Here is an 18,814-nt window from a genome sequence, read left to right on the forward strand (position 1 = left end):
CTCAGGTCATGATCTCGGGTTCGTGAGTTTGAGCCCCCTTTCGGGCTCTGTGCTGACAGCTCAGAGCCTGGAGCCTGCTTCGTATTCTGTGTCTCCTTCTCCCTTTGCCTCTTGCCTGCTCACACTTTCTCTCTCAAAAATAAACAAACATTAAAAAAAACAATAAAGGTTAGCAGTTTATAGGTAAGGGCAGTCCTGATCATGAACCCAACTACATTTGCCCAAAATGTAGTTAGCCTATCCTTTCATGCCTTAAATCCTGGTGCTCGATTCTCTTCCTAATAATGTGGATTCCCGCCCCCGCAGAATGGGGCACTTCTGTCTTTATTAAAAAGTTTCACTGACATTCTTTCTTCTCAATGATTTCATTAATGGTGTCTAGGAACTCATCTACTGCCTCTTGGTAGGCAGAAGCCACTTCTGTTGACATTTTAAAAGCCAAACCTCTAGAATGATCAAACCATCCACTGTTGGCATTAAATTCTCCAGCTTTAGATCCTTCACCTTCCTTTTTCTTTTAAAGTTGCCATATGGACTTGGCTTTTTCTCAAATCATAGTAGAGTCTATAGGTATGCCTTTCTTTTAACAATTCTACACCCACATAAAAGCTGCATTTTTGGGGTGCCTGGGTGGCTCAGTCGGTTAAGCATCTGACTCTTGATTTTGGCTCAGGTCACGATGTCATGAGTTTCAGCCCTGTATCGGGGGTTTGTGCTGACGGCACGGAACTTGCTTGGGATTCTCTCTCTCCCTCTCTCTGCCCTTCCCCTGTGCTCTCTCAAAATATTTTTTAAAAAAAGCTTTATTTTCAGTAGGATAAAAAGGTATTTCACAAAAAGTGCAAAGTTCTCACACTGGCTGGCTTAGGGGCAGTGATGGCTTCATGAAAGTTTCTTTTTTTTTTTCTTTTTCTTTCTCTTTTTCTTCCTTCCTTCCTTCCTTCCTTCCTTCCTTCCTTCCTTCCTTCCTTCCTTCTGAGGATTATACTGGATTCATTTGTCTTGGAATGGCAGGCAACTGCAACTGTGGACCTTAATCACTGGTACATATCAAGAAATTCAACTTTTTCTTATAATTTCATAACCTTTCTTTGCTTTTGGGGAGCACTGCCACATCATTAGTGGTGCTCCATATGGGTCCCCCGGTATTACTCCAGGTTTACAGTATTTCACTTAGACATGATGAAAAATATGTGAGAAGTAGGACAGATGACTTTTTACGGTGATATACAACTTATTGGAGATGAACTGCTCAGTGACGATTAGTGTCACAGGCATTTTAAGTAGATACTCACTACACTGGGCTCAACTCAACAGCAACAGGAAGTGGCTACGAAATTATTACAGTAGTAAAGTATGTACTACAGTTAATTTTACACAGTTCTCATTTGCTGCTGCATCTTTTTGTTGACATTTGTCTTGAATGCAAATGGTGCTATGTATGGTCTGCTTGTGTGCAGAAGTTTTGATAAATTTTAACTTTTTACAATAGATTTGTGTATATTTTATGGTAGTGATACAATAGACTATTATCTACATATATGTTGTACACTTGTACCCTTTTCTTAAATTTTCAATTATTTCTAGGCTACATGGTTCATCTGTGAGTTTTTTAAATTGTTGCAAGTCTCTTAAAAATTTTTCCAATACATTTATTGGGGGAAAAAAAACCCCATCTATTACATGGACCTGGACAGTTCAAACCCATATTGTTCAAGGACCAACTGTATCTATTTAATAAATATTAGCAAAAATCAGAGAACTAAAATAATAGCATTTATAACATCAAAACCCCAAATACATAGGACTAACTTAATAAAAATGTTCAAAACGTCTGCACTGAAAAAATACAAAAATTGCTGAGATTAAAAGATGTATATAAATGAAAAGCATGCTCACAGACTGGATGTCTCAATATTGTTAAAGTATGCATTCTTCCACAATTATGTATTTGATGTGATACTCATTAAAACCTCAACTTTTTGGTGTGGAGCAATTGAAAAAAAATCATTCAAAAATGCATGAAAATGCCAAGGATCTAGAATTGCAGTGGCAACTTTGAACAAGAACAAAATTAGAAGACATACACCACCAGACACCAAGACTTGCTATAAATCTGTTTACACTAAAAACATTTGGTGTTCCTTAGAATGTAACAGAATAATTTAGAAATAGACCCCCATATAATATAATCATTTGATTTATCATAAGAATACCACTACAACCCGAGGGGGAGGAGAGAATGTCTTTTCAATAAATGATGTTGAATACGTTGTATATTTGTTTGGAAAATATTAATTTGACCTCTACCCCAGACCACACATAAAAATTAACTTCAAATGGATTGTAGACCTAAAAATTAAAAGTAAAATAGTAGAAATGTAGAAGAAAATGTAGGAAAATATCTTTTGTGACCTTGGATTACGAAAAGATTTCTTAAACTAGGCACAAAAAGCAATAAGATTATTTTTTATTAAAATTAAAATCATCTGTTCATTGAAGGACATCATTTGGAGAGTGAAAAGGCAAGCTGGAGATGATGTTTGTGATATAAGTATCTAAAAAGTACCTTGTGGGGCACCTGCGTGGCTCAGTTGGTTGAGTGTCTGTCTTCGGCTCAGGTCATGACCTTGTGGTTTGCAAGTTTGAAGCCCACATTGGGCTCACTGCTGTCAGTCTGTCAGGGCGGAGCCTGCTTCAGATCCTCTGTCCCCTTCGCTCTACTCCTCCCCCACTTGCACTCCCCCCCCCCCAAAAAAAATAAATATTAGAAAGTTACCTTGCACCCAGAATATAGAAAGAATCCTACAAATGAACAGAGTTCCCAATGTAAAACATGGGCAAAAGTCTTAAAAAAAATTTTTTTTTAACGTTTATTTTTGAGAGAGACAGCATACGAACAGGGTGGGGTAGAAAGAGGGAGACACAGAATCCAAAGCAGGCTCCAGGCTGCACTCCATTGAGCTGAGTTGAACTCAGACACTTAACCAACTGAGCCACCCAGGTGCCTCCCAAAATGGGCAAAAGTCTCGAACAGGCACTTCTCAAAGGAGGATATTCAAAAAGCACCTAAAAGGAGACTCAACATCATTAGCCATAAAGAAAATGCGAATTCAACCTATAATGAGATACTGCCATACATTAGAACCGGGCTTACCTCTCCATTGAAACTGCTCTTGTATTAAATTTTTTTTTTTTTAACGTTTATTTATTTTTGAGAGAGAGCATGAACGGGGGAGGTTCAGAGAGAGGGAGACACAGAATCTGAAACAGGCTCCAGGCTCTGAGCTGTCAGCACAGAGCCCGACGCAGGGCTCGAACTCACGGACCGCCAGATCATGACCCCAGCTGAAGTCGGCCGCTTAACCGGCTGAGCCACCCAGGTGCCCCGAAACTGCTCTTGTAAAGGTAGCCTGTGCCATCTCTGTCCCCTAACCCTGTGGGCACTTTTCAGTTATGTCATTTGAACCTGCTGACGATGCTCCTCTTCTTGAAATGTTTGGCTCTAAAGCAGGGCAGAGGGTTTTATGTGTGGTGAGGGTTAGGAGGTAGAAAGAAGCAGCCGACAGAGTAGGCATCAAGTCATGTCAACTGTTTAACAGCAAGGTTTCTTAAGGACAGTATGTCAAGGTGTAACTCTAAACTTTCCAATCAGAAACCCATACATTACATCCAAAGGAGGTATGTCTCTCGGTAACAATTCATAAATTCCATTATTAAAATTCAATCAGAAATGGTCATTTTAACCAGCGTCAAATTATTTACTTGTAATGGGAGGTAGCTCCTATCATTTATCCAATATCTCCTCCCCAATATTGGATATATACATATTCCAACATTGTGGGAGGAGTACTGGGATTCTCTTTTCTTCAGCCTCCACTGAAGTATAGCTCATCATGTCTTGTCCTTTTTGGGTATCAGGTCCATGGTTTGTTATGGCCTTCTGATATCAGGGCCATAGCCTTTTGGTTCTCATCTTTGTTCCAAGACTCTTAGTAGTTCCAGAACTCCCAAGACTTCCTTTTTTATGGACTTGGGTGTCTGGCTGTTTCCCCTCTCTCTATTCCATCATGGAATGTTCTATGAGGCTGCACATGGAACTTTTCATCACTGTGACCTTTTCTTTGGTGCCATGTTAAAGGTGGAGCTTCTCTTGAGGCTTGCAGTTCTCTGGTTTATAGCCTGAACATAAGTTCCAGATATTCTTGGGTACGTGTCTCATTTGTCTGAAATTACTACCTCTTCTAAATGAAACCGAGAGGGTGGGTGTAATGAGGTGCTGGGTAACTTGTTTGGAATCTATGCAGCATCAGAACAAATTCCCATGCTCTTAGATTCCTGCCTGTCCCTACCCTGCCAATATATTAGGGTAATTCTTGGAACATAACAGGTGTCCAGTAAATTACTTTCACAAGTGAAATAGGTGTTTCCTGTTTATGTTAAATATCACGTGCTTGTTGGGAGGAAAAGCTTATAAAATACATAGAAGTACTGCATACTCCCCAACTCTAAAACAATCGAACTTTTTGGAGACCATCCTTCATTCATAGTTCTCAGAAGTTCATACAAATACAGTTTTACATAGAATTTTATGCCATACATGCTGCACTTACATTAAAAAAAATTTTTTTTCCAGTCCTTTCCCCTACTTCTCTTCTCCCTTCCTTCAAGGTAACCAATAATAACAGCCTCGTATATATTCAGCCAAGTATATATACTTGTTTCCATGCTCATCACATACACATATATACATAAATGGGTATGATCATTTAACAAAAAATGAAGCCCTGTACACATAAAGCTCTGCAATAAAGCAATTAGTTATTAAAAATTGTGGAAATACCTTGAGATCAACTAGTGTAGATATAACTAACTTTAAAAATTACTCTCATGCTGTTCCATAGAATGGCCATATCACACTTTATTCAACCATTCCCCAATTAACGGGCATTCACTTAGTCTCCACTTGGTTTTCTACTTGGCCTCTACAAACAATACTTCAACAAAAATCCTGACTTATGTGTATTCTTATGCACTGATGCTGTTATTTCTGTGGGGAAGATCCCCAAAGTGAGACTGCTAGGTCAAAGTATTTTTATTTTAAAATGTTACTAAAATATTTGAATACATATTGCTTAATTGCTGGTGGAAATAGAAGTTGATATAACCGTTTGTGTTAAGAGTACATGGTTTCCCAAATCCCACTACCAAAAGATCTCTTAATTTTGCCAACTCCATTCAGTGGAGGTGACATCTCATTGGTTGTTTTAATTTGCATTTCCCTGAGTACTACCTTAGGTTCATAATATTTTCAGAGATTAATGGCAATTTGCTCTTCTCTGACTAGCCATCTAGTTCAGACAGATTAAAGACTTTAATATAAAATATAAAATTAACAAAATCTTAGAAACAAATTTAGAACACTATGTATAACCGAGGGATTAAGGAGACTCTTTTAACTAAAAGAGTAAATTAATCTAAAAAGGAAAATAAATATCTATGAAAAATTAAAATGTGGCAACTTCTTTTACCATACAAAAAAGCATAAAAACAAATGCTAGATTAAAAAATTTTCACACACACATGACAAAGGATTAATATTTCAAGTATATAAAGAGCACCTCCAGATTTATAAGACAAACCAATAGAAAAATAGGTAAAAAATTATAGGCAATTCATTGAAGATAATTTAAGTGAACAAAGTATGAAATCTGGGTGAAGGCTTTCATTTGTCCATTATTTTTCTCTACTGTGAATTTGCTTGTCACTTCTAAGATTTAATGAGTTTTCCACATTTTTATGTTTATAAAGTATCCCTTAAGTGTGTGTTTTCTGGTGAATTGCTCCTGAAAGTTTTCCCACATTCATAAAAGACACAGTTTATAAGATTCTCCTTGTAGAGCTGGCATCTGGATGAATGATTTGTTACCTTTTATATTAACTGAGTTTCTCTCTGATGTGTTCTTTGATGTACAGTAAGGCTTGAGCTACTCCTAAAGGCTTTTCCACATTCATGACATTTATAGGGTTTTTCTCCAGTATGCATCCTCAAATGTACAGTAAAATCTGAGTTGGTTCTGAAGGCTTTTCCACATTCTTCACATTTGTAGGGCCTTTCCCCAGTATGAATTCTCTGATGAAGAGTTAGCTGTGATAGAGTGATACAACCTTTTCCACATTCCTTACACGTATAGGGTTTTTCTCCAGTATGTGTTCTCCAATGCACTGTAAGGTAGGAACCCCTCCTGAAGGCTTTTCCACAGACATCGCATTTATAGGGTTTCTCTCCACTATGGATTTTCTGATGTTCTGTGACGTGTACCATCTGGCTAAATGCTTTCCCACAGTCATTACATTTAAATGGCTTCTCTCCAGTATGTGTTCTCTGATGGGTATTAAAGCCTGAGTTACTTGTGAAAACCTTCCCACACTCATTACATTTATAGGGTTTTTCTCCAGTATGCCTTCTTTGATGTACGGTAAGTTGCGAGGTGTTAGTGAAAGCCTTTTCACATTCATTACATTTATATGGTTTTTCCCCAGTATGGGTCCTTTGATGTACGATAAGGTAGGACTTAGTCCTGAAAGATTTCTCACAATCATAGCATTTATAAGGTTTCACTCCAGTATGGATTTTCTGATGCTCCTTGAGATTTACCATTTTGGTAAATGCCCTCTCACAGTCAGTACATTTATACGGTTTCTCTCCAGTATGAATCCTCTGATGCACAGTTAAGTGTGATTTTATTCTGAAAGACTCCCCACATTCATTACATAGATAAGGTTTTTCTTCAGTATGAATCCGCTGATGTATAATTAGGGATGAAGAACGCATGAAGGCCTTTCCACATTCATTACATTTATAAGGTTTCTCTCCGGTATGCATTCTGTGGTGTACGGTAAGGCATGAATAATTAATGAATGCTTTTCCACATTCGTTGCATTTATAGGGTTTTTCTCCTGTATGAATTCTTTGATGTTCTGTGAAATTTGCTATGCGATTGAATGCTTTCCCACATTCATTACATTCATAAGGTTTTTCCCCAGTATGAGTTCTTATATGTACAATAAGGCTGGAATTACTTCTATAGGCTTTCCCACATTCGTTACATCTAAAGGGTTTCTCTCCAGTATGAATTCTCTGATGAACATTAAAAATTGTGGTATTCTTGAAAGATTTCCCACATTCATTGCATTTATATGGTTTCTCTTCAGTATGGGTCTTCTGATGTACACTAAGATAGGACTTATTCCTAAAGGCTTTCCCACAATCATTGCATTTGTAGGGTTTCTCTCCATTGTGAGTCTCCTGATGTCTTGCGAGTTTTGATTTATCACTGAAAGCTTTCCCACATTCAGTACATTTATAGGGCTTCTCCCCGGTTTGAATTCTCTGGTGTTGATTAAGGCGAGCACACTGGCTAAAAGATTTTCCACAGACATTGCACTGATAAGGTTTCTCCTTAGTATGAATTCTCTGATGTACCATAAGCGATGAAGAAGCAATGAAGGCCTTTCCACATTCGTTACACTTATAGGGTTTTTCTCCAGTATGAATTTTTTTATGTTGACTGAGATATGAAGGCTGGCTGAACATTTTCCCACATTCGTTACATTCATAAGGTTTTTCTTTAGTGTGCGTTCTCTGATGTTGAATGAGTAACGACCTGTAACGAAAGGACTTTTCACAGGTACTACATTTATAGGGTTTTTCTTTATTATTGCATTTTTTTCCTAAAGTAAGTTCTGAAGTAGGCCTTACAGCTTTGCTGCCTTCTGTATCCTTGCAGATTTTCTTTCCTAGATTGGTATCTGTAATCAAATCTAAATTCTCAGTGAAATTTTCATGTGTTTGGCATTTGCTGTGGGGCCCTTCTGTGATAACTCCTGCTTCTGGAAAAATAGATCCAAATCTAAATCCTCTTTGACCAGTGGAAATTTTCTTGTGAGTAACTATTCTTTGACTCAAATGATTTTCCGGACTATTTTGCAATCTCAATATCCTTTCATTCCATTTCCATAATCCTCCCATTCTGGGGTTCCACAGACTGTTTTCTGTGAGTTTATCTATTATGGTCTCTTGTGATACATCTTCAGAAGTATTTTCTGTTGATACAACATTCTTGGCTGCAGGTTTGGTCTCCAGCTCTGGGGGGAAAAAAGATAAAAATCAAATCAAATGACTCCTATTTCCTAAGTTAGGAAGATCTCAGTAAACAGGATAATAAAAGGGAAACCTGAGATGATAATGAATACAAAGTTTTAACTGCTTCCAAACTGGCCTTATTTTCTAAGGAGGAGATAGGTTTAAGGGAGACTGGTTGAGTCAAGAACCAAAGTAACAAATTCAGAGTTTTTCCCCTACTAAACAAATTCATTTACGGTAACCCCCTAGAATCTAAGCCTCTCAAATACTTCTTTTCTCATTTCCTTTATAGTCAGCATTTATAGAGCATTCTTCATAGTCACGACTACTTCCTTTCTTTCCATTTACTCTACAAACCAGGCAGTTGTTTCCAACCATACTTTCTATTTGTTTTTATTCTTTGTTTGCTAGCTTTTTTGTATGACGGCTTTCTCAAATTTTCATGTGAGATCAGCTTATTCAAGTCTTTGTATGTACTTATTAATCAAATGTTTATGGAAAAAGACACTTTGATTCTTCAAAAAGTAGTCCGAACAGTAAGTTAGTAAAAATTGGTATTTATAGCTATTAATATTCTAAATAGTGATAATAATTATCACCGAGGGTAGTTTTGCAACCTTTTTATATCTTAACAACATTCCTGTATGTCTGTCAAAAATTGGATCAAAACTACTTATACCTTGAGTTTTAAAGTAAAAAACTATCCACAAAAGGTTTTGATCCAGTTTGTTTTTTTAAACATTGAGAAAAAATTGCCTGTAAATGAGTTTGCAAATTTATAGAATTTGCAAATTTATAGTTTGCAAATTTATAGAGTTTGCAAATTTATAAATTTTTTTTAAGTTTATTTTGAGAGAGAGCATGAGTGGGGGAGGGGCCGAGAGAGGGAGAGCATCCCAAGCAGGTTCTGCACTGTCAGCACAGAGCCCAACGTGGGGCTCAAACTCATGAACTGCAAGTTTATGACCTGAGCTGAAACCAAGAGTCTGACGCTTAACTCACTGAGCCATGCAGGCACCCACGTTTAGAAATTTAAAAGAACTATAATAGTAAAATTTTACATTGTACATACAAACAAGTTGTAAGACCACCACCCTGCAGTGTAATCTTTTTCAAAATAGCCCAAGTTTTAAGTTTAGGGCCACCAAAGAGGACAACTCTAGAACCCAGCTCTTTTAAATGTCTAATTGAATTAAGGTAACTGAGAACTGTTAGAACCTTTATCCTCGCAGCCTGCCAAAAGCAAACAATCCTCTATGAAAAAAAGATTACACAATCCGGAGCCTCAAATTATTGTTATAGGTTTTCATATCAATGCTTGACAGTGAAAAATAATAGGCATACAAGGAGACAAAAGTCTAATTAGAAAAAAGTCAAGAGAAGAAACAGATCTAGAAGGAATCCAGACAGTTGAGGTCTCAGGCATAAACTTACAAAATAATCATGATTAGTATATTGAAGAAAATAAGACAAGACCAGTAATCTCACCAAATAATTGGAAAGTAGAAAATAAGAACCAAATGGTGATTCTAGAACTGGAAAATAACTCAAAGGATAGGCTGAAAAACACAGATTTGACACGTGAGTGTTAGCAAAATGGGAAACAGGTCAGTAGAAAATATGCATATTGAGGTACAGAATGATGAAAAACTTGAAAACTTAATTTCAAAAGACATTAGAGACACATGGGAGAGAGTGATAAGGTCTATCACAGATGTGAAAGAGTCCCAGAAAGCTCGAAAGAGAAGTGAGAGAGAATGGGATGAAATCAAATTCAAAGAAATAATGCTGAAGCATTTTCCAAAACAGAATAAAAAATATCAAGCCATAGATTTTAGAAGCCAAATGATGTATGGAAACCAATTTGACAATAAACTTCATATATTGAAAAAAAATAAATAAAGAAAAGAAAAGAAAAGAAAAGAAAAAAAGAAGCCAAATGAATTCTAAGTGGGAGAAATACAAGGAAAAAATAATGGAAACTAAAAGATTTTGGGGGCACTGGGGTGGCTCAGCCGGTTGAGTGGCTGACTTAGGCTCAGGTCAAGATCTCGCAGTTCCCCATGTCAGGCTCTGTGCTGACAGCTCAGAGCCTGGAGCCTGCTTTGGATTCTGTGTCTCCCTCTCTCTCTGCCCCTCCCCTGCTCACGCTCTCACGCTCTCTCTCTCAAAAATGAATAAACATTAAAAAAAACAAAACAACTTTAAGAGTTCTATCAAGGAGCGCCAACAGATCAGAGGTTGCAAACTACAGCAAATCTGTCCCACTACATTTCCGTGTGGCCAGTGAGATAAGAATATACATTCTTAAATGGTTGAAAAATATATTAAAAGGATAATATATTGTGGCACATTAAACTATGAATTTCAAATTTCAGGGTCCCTAAATAAAGTTTTAGTGGCTGGGGCGCCTGGGTGGCTCAGTCGGTTGAGCGGCCGACTTCGGCTCAGGTCACGATCTCACGGTCCGTGAGTTCGAGCCCCGCGTCAGGCTCTGGGCTGACGGCTCAGAGCCTGGAGCCTGCTTCCGATTCTGTGTCTCCCTCTCTCTCTGCCCCTCCCCCGTTCATGCTCTGTCTCTCTCTGTCTCAAAAATAAATAAATGTTAAAAAAAAAAAAATTAAAAAAAAAAATAAATAAAATAAAGTTTTAGTGGAATATAACCACACCTTTGGAGGCTTTTGCACTTACAATGGCCGAATGGAGTAGTTGCAACAGAGGTATTATGTCTCTACAAAGCCTAAAATATCTACTGTCTTGTCTTTTACAGAAAAAAGTTTACTGACTCCTGAATTAGACAGATGACTGACTTGTCAAGGGAGTAGATGTAAGACAGGAAACAATGGAATGATACCTTCCAAAATGCTGAAAGAATGTAAATGCCAACCTAGAAGTCGATTCTCTAAAAATGAAGACTGAAGATATTTTTAGACAAAAAAGAAAATGGAGGGAGTGTGACACTAGAAGATGCGGGTAAAATAAAATATTAAAGGGTACTCTTTAAACAGAAGAAAAATAATCCTAGATACAAGCTCAGAAATGAAGAGAAATAGGAGGAGAAAATATAGGCAAAAACATAGGCAAATCTAAATGAACACTGACGGAACAGAACATTAATAATGCTCTTATGAGATCTGACATATAGACACAGTTAAAATACATAATTTCAACAACATATAAATCAGGTTAAATGAAATAAGTGGTTGTAAGATTCTTGTGTTGTTTAGGAAGAAGGACAATTTACATTAGACTTCTGAATGAAGGATGCATGCTTTAATCTCAGAGTTAACCACTGCACAACTAATTTTGGAAATTTATAATTACCAAGTAAATAGAAAAATAAGATAATAAATCTAAATGCATGCATGGGGGGAAAAAGAGTATAGAACGTGCAAGACACTTGCACAGTTAGAGGATAGATTTAAACATTATGTAACTGAATTATATGTATAGGAACTAAATACTCCAAGAGATACAGACTGTCAGATTGGTTAAAAGAAAAATCTAACAATATGCTACTTATCAGAGAAACAAAATACAAGGATATATAAAAGATGACCGTGAACAGATTAAAATGATATACGATAAAACAATAACCAGAAGAAAGATGCTGTAATAATATTAGGATGAGGCAAAACCAGTACAGAGATAAAGACACTTCATGAGGATAAAAGGTCCATTTTAACAGAAGGATGTAGCAGTCATAACTTTGTATTTACCTAATAGGACAGCTCCAAAATACATAAAACAAAAATTAAAGCAACTAAAATAAGAAACAGACAAGTTTACAGTCTTACTGGGAGACTTTGAAAAACCTTAATAACTGACAGAATAAGCTGACAATCGGTAAGCACACAGATTTTAGCAACATAATATATTTGGTATAACTAAAACTGCACTTAATACCAATAGGCTACACATTTTCTCCAAGCGCACATACAAATGTTTTCAAAAATTGGCCGTGTGGTAACGCAAATTTTAAGAAACTTATAAAGACTAAAATCATCCATAGCATGTTTTCTGACCACAGGAAAAGTTAAAGTAACAAGAACACTCCCTGAACTCCAGAGTTCAGATATCTCGGTGTGTATTCTTTCTTTCTTAGCAATTATAGTTCTTTGCATAAGTTCATAACAATCTGTTTTTCTGGGGCACCTGGGTGGTTCAGCTGGTTGAGTGCCTGATTCTTGATTTTGCCTCCGGTCATGATCTCACGGGTTTGTGGGCTCGAGCCCCGCACTGGGTTCCTCGCTGACAGTGTGGAGCCTGCTCGGGATTCTGTCTCTCTCCCTTCCTCTCTGCTCCTCCCCCACTCATTCTTTCTCTCTCAAAATAAATAAATAAACCTAAAAAAAAAAAAAAAAAAGAATACTAGAAAATCCCAGATGGTACAAGATGAAGAAAAATGCTTCCAAAGAGCACAAGGGACAAAGACATCACAATGGAAATTATCAAATGTTTTGAACTCAATAATTATGAAGCTGCTACGTTAAAAAAAAAAAAGATGTGATGTAGTCTGCTTTTCTTTTTTTGGTTTGTCAAGAAGAGTTTTCTCTTGTCTTTTAATGGGGTGTGATGCAGTCTAGATTGCCTTAAATAAGCTATAAAAAAAGAGTGGCTGAAAATCAACGATATAAGTACCCAACTCAGGAAGTTAAAAAAGATCAGCAAATGAAATGCTAAAAAGGTTAAAAATAATAAAAGTAATAATAGAGAAATCAAACACACAAAAAAGTTATTTTAAAAGCCAAATAAGATTGGGGCACTTTGGCTTAGGTCATGATCTCCTGGTTCGTGGGTTTGAGCCCCACATCAGGCTCCACACAGACTGAATAAGAAAACAGAGAGATTAAAAAAAAAATCAGTATCAGGAATGAAAAGGGAAACATTACTTCAGATCCACATAGACATTTAAAGGAGAGGACAGTATGCCAATAAATTTAAATTTTAGAGTAAATGGATCAATTCCCAGATACATATAATTTACTAAAACAGAAAGAAATAGGAAATGTTAATAGTCCTATAGCTACAGAAGGAATAGAAACTATAATTAAACTCCTTCCCTAATAAAAGCATGAGGTCAATGTGGCTTCCCTAGTGAAATCTATGTATCTTTTGTTTTTAATTTTAAGCTTTTTTATATGTATCTTTCCCTCTCTTACAACTCTTTCTCATCCTCACTATAAGCTGGTGGCCTCGCTTCATATTTTACTGAGAATTCAGAGCCTATTAAAATCGAATGCCTTGATCTTCTCACCACCATTTGACCTTTTATCTACGCCTGCCTTCTCCATCTTTCCTAGTGTTATAACAGAAAAGGTGGCCTCTCTGCCTATCAGTGGTGAAGCCCTCCTTCCTTTTCCTTTCTTGAGTTTATCCTCTTTAACCTCCTCAGACATGTGAACTCTTCAGTGATCCCACTGGTCTTCCAAAGTCAATTTCTCCCTCTCCATCAGGGTATCTTTCTTATTACTCAGTCATGCCATAAATACTCCCATCTTAAATACGAAACAAGAGTTTTTTCCCTCATTCCACACTTTCCTGTAGCCACTGCCCCATCTCTCTTTCCCTCTTCATGGGGGGAGGGGGAAATCCTTCTCTAAAGAGTCGCCTAAAACTGTCTCCAATGTCTACTTTTCATTCACTCTTTTAAAAATATATAGTATTTTCAACAGTCAACGTTAACGAAAGGAACGGAAGATGATACATGGGTTGGAAGAGCCAATATTGCTAAAATGTCTATACTACCCAAAGCAGTCTACAGACTCAATGTAATCCCTGTCAAAATACCAACAACGTATTTCACAGAACTAGAATAATCCTCAAATTTGTATGGAACCACAGAAGACCAGAAATAGCCAAAGCAATCCTAAAAAAGAACAGAGCTGGGGGTATCTCAATCTCAGATTTCAAAATATATTACGATACAGCAGTAATCAAAACAGTATGTCACTGGCACATAAACAGACCTAGATCAATGGAACAGGATAGAGTCCAGAAATAAACCCATGGTTGTATGGTCAATGAATCTATAACAAAGGAGGCAAGAATATACAATGGGGAAAAGACAGTCTCTTCAACAAACAGTGCTGGGAAAACTGGACAGCTACGTGCAAAAGAACGAAACGGGACCACTTTCTTACAGCATGCACAAAAAATAAATTCAAAATGGATTAAAGACCTAAATGTGAGGCCTGAAGCCGAAACATTCCTAGAAGAAAATATAGGCAGTGATTTCTCTGACATCAGGCATAGAAACATTTTTCTAGATCTGTCTCCTCAGGCAAGGGTATCTAAGCAAAATTAAACTACCAAACTAAATACCAAACTAAAAAGCTTCTGCACAGCAAAGGAAACCACCAACAAAACAGAAAGGCAACTTACTGAATGGAAGAAGATTATTTGCAAATGACGTTATCTGATAAGGGGCTACTATCCAAAATACATAAAGAACTTGTACAACTCAACACCCAAAAGACAAATAATGTAATTTAAAATGGGCAGAAGACATGAAGAGATATTTTTCTAAAGACATCCAGATGGCCAACAGACACATGAAAAAATGCTCCACACCACTACTCATCAGGGAAATGCAAATTAAAACCACAATGAGATACCACCTTACACCTGGCAGAATGGCTAGAATAAAAAACACAATAAACAGCAAATGTTGGTGAGGATGTGAAGAAAAAGGAACCCTCACACACTGTTGGTGAGAATGCAAACCGGTACAGCTAATATGGAAAACAGTGTGGAGGTTCCTCAAAAAAATTAAAAACAGAAATACCATATGATCCAGTAATTCAACTACTAGGTATTTACTCACATAAAACAAAAAAACTAATTTGAAAAGATACATGCACCCCTATGTTTACTGCACCACTATTGACAATAACCAAGATATGGAAGTAGCCCAAGGGTCCATCAATAGATGAATGGATAAAGAAGATGAGGTGTATATATAGAATGCAATATTACTCAGTGATCAAAAAAGTGAAATCTTGCCATTTTCAACAATGCGGATGGACCCAGAGGGTATAATGCTAAGTGAAATAAGTCAGAGAAAGACATATACCATATGATTTCGCTCATTGTGTGACGTAAGAAACAAATGAATAAAGAAAAAAAGAGGCGAAAAACTCCCAGACTCCCAGAGAACACACTGGTGGTTGCTAGAGGGTAGGTGAGTGGGATGATGGAGGAAATAGATAAAGGGGGTTACGAATACACTTATCTTCACGAGCACTAAGAGATGTACAGAATTGCTGAATCATAATACTGTGCACCTGAAATCCATATAAAACTGTATGTTGGGGCGCCTGGGTGACCCAGTCGGTTGAGTGTCCGACTTCGGCTCAGGTCATAACCTCCTGGTTCGTGGGTTCGAGCCCCGCGTCAGGTTCTGGGCTGACAGCTCAGAGCCTGGGGCCTGCTTCCAATTCCGTGTCTCCCTCTCTCTCTGCCCCTCCCCCACTCATGCTGGCTCTCTCTTCCTCTCAAAAATAAAGAAACGTAATTAAAAAAAATTAAAAAAAAACTATATATTATAGTTGAACAAAAAATACATAATATTGACATATGAAAAGAATATATGTAACACATACGTGAGTTATGCACGGCATCATGATAAAATGAATGTTCAAGTGAACTAGAATCCATTTCTTTTCTTCCATCTCCACTATTACTTTAATCAAAGTTATCACCTCTGCTCATACTATTGTAACAACCTCTTAACTGATTACCTGATTTAATGCCTTCAAGTCTAGTCTGCGCAGAGTTACTTCCTAAAAATCCCTGATTAAAGTGTGTCAATGCCTTCACACTCACTGATTAAAATCCAAACTCATTATCGTCACCTACAAAGCCCCGGATGGGCAAGCTGTTGCCTAGCTCTGATACCAGACTCCCTCTCACAGCAGCCTCCTTTCGAGTTCTAGAACACATTTCATTCTTTTCCGTGTCAGGTCCTTTGTCTGGAATGCTTCTCCTTTCCTCTTCCTTTGGCCGGTTGTTTCTGAATCTTCAAGGCTCAGCTTAAAAGCCCCTCTTCAGAAGCCTTCTGCCCACACTCTCTGAGGGAGGTACCCTCATCCCCATCCCAGTCACTCTTTCATATCTCATATCTCACCCGGTTTATCTCATAACTGAAGGTTGTTATATCTGCTATTTAGCTTGTTTTTATTTATATACTTGTCAACTTCTTAAAATATAATCTTCATGACGGCAGGGACCTGGTCCATCTTACTCATTGTTGTAGACCTAGTACCTAACCCAGTACGCAGGAAAGAGATGTCTGATAAATATCAGTTAAATATATGAATAAATACTGTATTTAATTCTCAACTGATACCTAGTTTGTATTTTCAATTAGTTAAGAAACTGGAGGAGAACAGGAGGGTTCCCCCAAAGTTTTGGCAGGCTTGCAGGTTCACCTGCAAGTTAAATAATGAGTAAATAGGTTTAGCTTAAGAGAAATCAGCGGTGGGGCATCTGGTTGGCTTCGTCAGTTAAGCATGAGACTCTTGGTTTCAGCTCAGGTCATGATCTCACGGTCTGTGGGATCTAGTCCTTGTGTCAGGCTCTGTGCTGACAGTGCCTGCTTGGGATTCTCTCTCCCTCATTCTCTGCCCCTCCCCGACTCGTTTCTCTCTCTCTCTCTCTCTCTCAAAATAAATGAACTTTAAAAAAATCAGCAGAGGGGTGTCTGAGTGGCTTAGTAGGTTAAATGTCTGAATTTGGCTCAGGTCATGATCTCGCGGTTCGTGGGTTTGAGCCCCACACGGGGCTCTCTGCTATCAGCTCAGAGCTTGAAGCCTGCTTTGGATTCTGTGTCTCCTTCTCTCTCTGCCCTTCCCCCACTTGTGCTTTCTCTCTCTCAAAAATAAGTAAATAAACATTAAAATCAGGGGTGACCCTTAACAAAGCATTTTTAGGAAGATTAATGAAAGAAGAGAGGTCAGATAATAGTTAAACAAATGAGAAAAATGTAAAGTTGACTGAGAGGATAGAACTGAAAGGGAGGTTTCATGCATGTTTGAGTGAAGGAATAATCATGAAAATCATGTCCTCAAGACAGCAACATCGGATGGGACAGGAACCAAAAGTAGAGAACAGAGAGAGAGGCAAAAAGAGAGAGCAGGCAAGGTGGGGGAGAGATGATACTCCTCCAAGTATTTCAGATGTTCTGCTCCAGCCATAACCTACTAACTTGCAGTAAATCCGATCCTCCTGGTTCTTTTGAACTCACCTGGATAGGGGGTTCTTGCAATTTCCCTCACTACCACCCACGGTCCTTTGCCATCCTCCAGGTGAGATATCATGTCTGGTTTGGAAACTGCAAGCCCTTGTTAGAGAAGAACGAATAGGATTTGACTGTGTTTAGGAGTAAGAACTATTGCCAAACTCAGTCTCAGCTCTTAATCTTCTGTGCAGAGTGGCTATTATGGTAAGTTCTAGAGATGGACTGTCCAATACACTTTTCAGTACTCTCAGGTGGCTATTTAAATTTGAATTAGTTAAAACTATGTAAAATTTAAAATTCAGTTCTTCAGTTGTACTAGCCAGATTTCAAGCTGTTCGTAGCTTCGAGTGGCTAGTGTGTCCATATTGGACAGCACAGATACAGAACATTGCCATCACAGCAGAACATTCTATTGTACACTGGAGTTATAGAGAATTACAAACATTATCTCAAAGGAGTTCAACACGATGATCCCAGGTTTTCTGGGATGATAGAACATGGGAGTAATCTGAGTTTAGGAAGAAAATGAATGCATTTGTGTCTTTCTTTCTGGAGGTACTGATAACTATAGCCCTCATTTATAAAAGTGACCAGAAAAAACTTTAGTCCTAAACCTGGGGACTGTCAACAATCTCCAAGATTCCAACGAAATGTGTATTTCTTACTTTACAATGGGCAGACCCCTTAGTTAAGCACAAGGGATGGCATGGCTCCCAGCAACACCCCCACAATATAAGAGTTTAATGCCTAAGCTCTAACCCCAAATTCATTTAAGTACTTTAAAGGTTCTCTATCTTCAGCAAACCCGGTCAAATAAACCCGGTCAGTAAACGAACAAAGATGTTATTCTTACCCAGGGAGACAAGATTCCTGTAATTCTCTAGCATCACGTCCTTGTGCAGGTTCCTCTGGGAAAGGTCCATCAACCTCCACTCTTCTAATGAGAAGTCTATAGCCACATCTTTAAATGTCACAGAATCCTAAAATAAATATACTACGATCACCTGGGGACTATATAAGTAAGACCTGTTGGGCAGAATAACACATACAAAACTGGAGGAAACTTCCGGAACTCACGGCCACTAAATGACCACTGAAGTCAACCAGTTCAGCCCTTAAAGGATGAATCTCTCCAGTGACAAGAACTTAAAACCACAAGAGGAGTTTTACTCCTCCCGTGAAAATGTTCTTTTCACACTAATTCAAATCTGGCTTTCTCTAACTCTGAAATATTGGTCTTGCTACATTATCTGGAATCAAACAGCATGGTTTCCTCCTTCTCTAGAAAGTCTTAATATTGATAACAGCTAGTAGTTTCTACCCAAATAATCTTTTCTCCCTCAAAACCCTGGCTTATCTACAGGTATCTACAATATCAGCTCTTTCTCAGTTCCAAATCTATGGAATATGGCTTCATAAAAGATGCA

The 18,814-nt window shown here is 37.8% G+C and overlaps 1 protein-coding gene across 6 annotated transcripts in view; it reads right to left on the reverse strand.

The window, feature by feature from the left end:
- Window positions 1–4,896: 4,896 nt before the first annotated feature.
- Window positions 4,897–18,814, reverse strand: part of ZNF624 (zinc finger protein 624) — a 34,129-nt gene continuing 20,211 nt past the window's right edge. For 4 of the 6 annotated variants that reach the window (XM_019413831.2, XM_053892498.1, XM_053892496.1 and 1 more), the window contains 3 exons: window positions 18,241–18,367; window positions 17,394–17,489; window positions 4,897–8,148 (listed from right to left, as the gene is read on the reverse strand). In XM_019413831.2, coding sequence (XP_019269376.2) covers window positions 5,933–8,148; window positions 17,394–17,489; window positions 18,241–18,367 — 2,439 coding nt within the window. In that variant the 3' untranslated portion in view covers window positions 4,897–5,932. The remainder of the gene's footprint in view (window positions 8,149–17,393; window positions 17,490–18,240; window positions 18,368–18,814) is intronic. The other 2 variants (XM_053892499.1, XM_053892500.1) reach the window with 1 other exon arrangement.

This window comes from Panthera pardus, unplaced genomic scaffold (assembly GCF_024362965.1).
Source record: "Panthera pardus isolate Hobbes unplaced genomic scaffold, ASM2436296v1 HiC_scaffold_3, whole genome shotgun sequence".
NCBI lineage: Eukaryota > Metazoa > Chordata > Mammalia > Carnivora > Felidae > Panthera > Panthera pardus.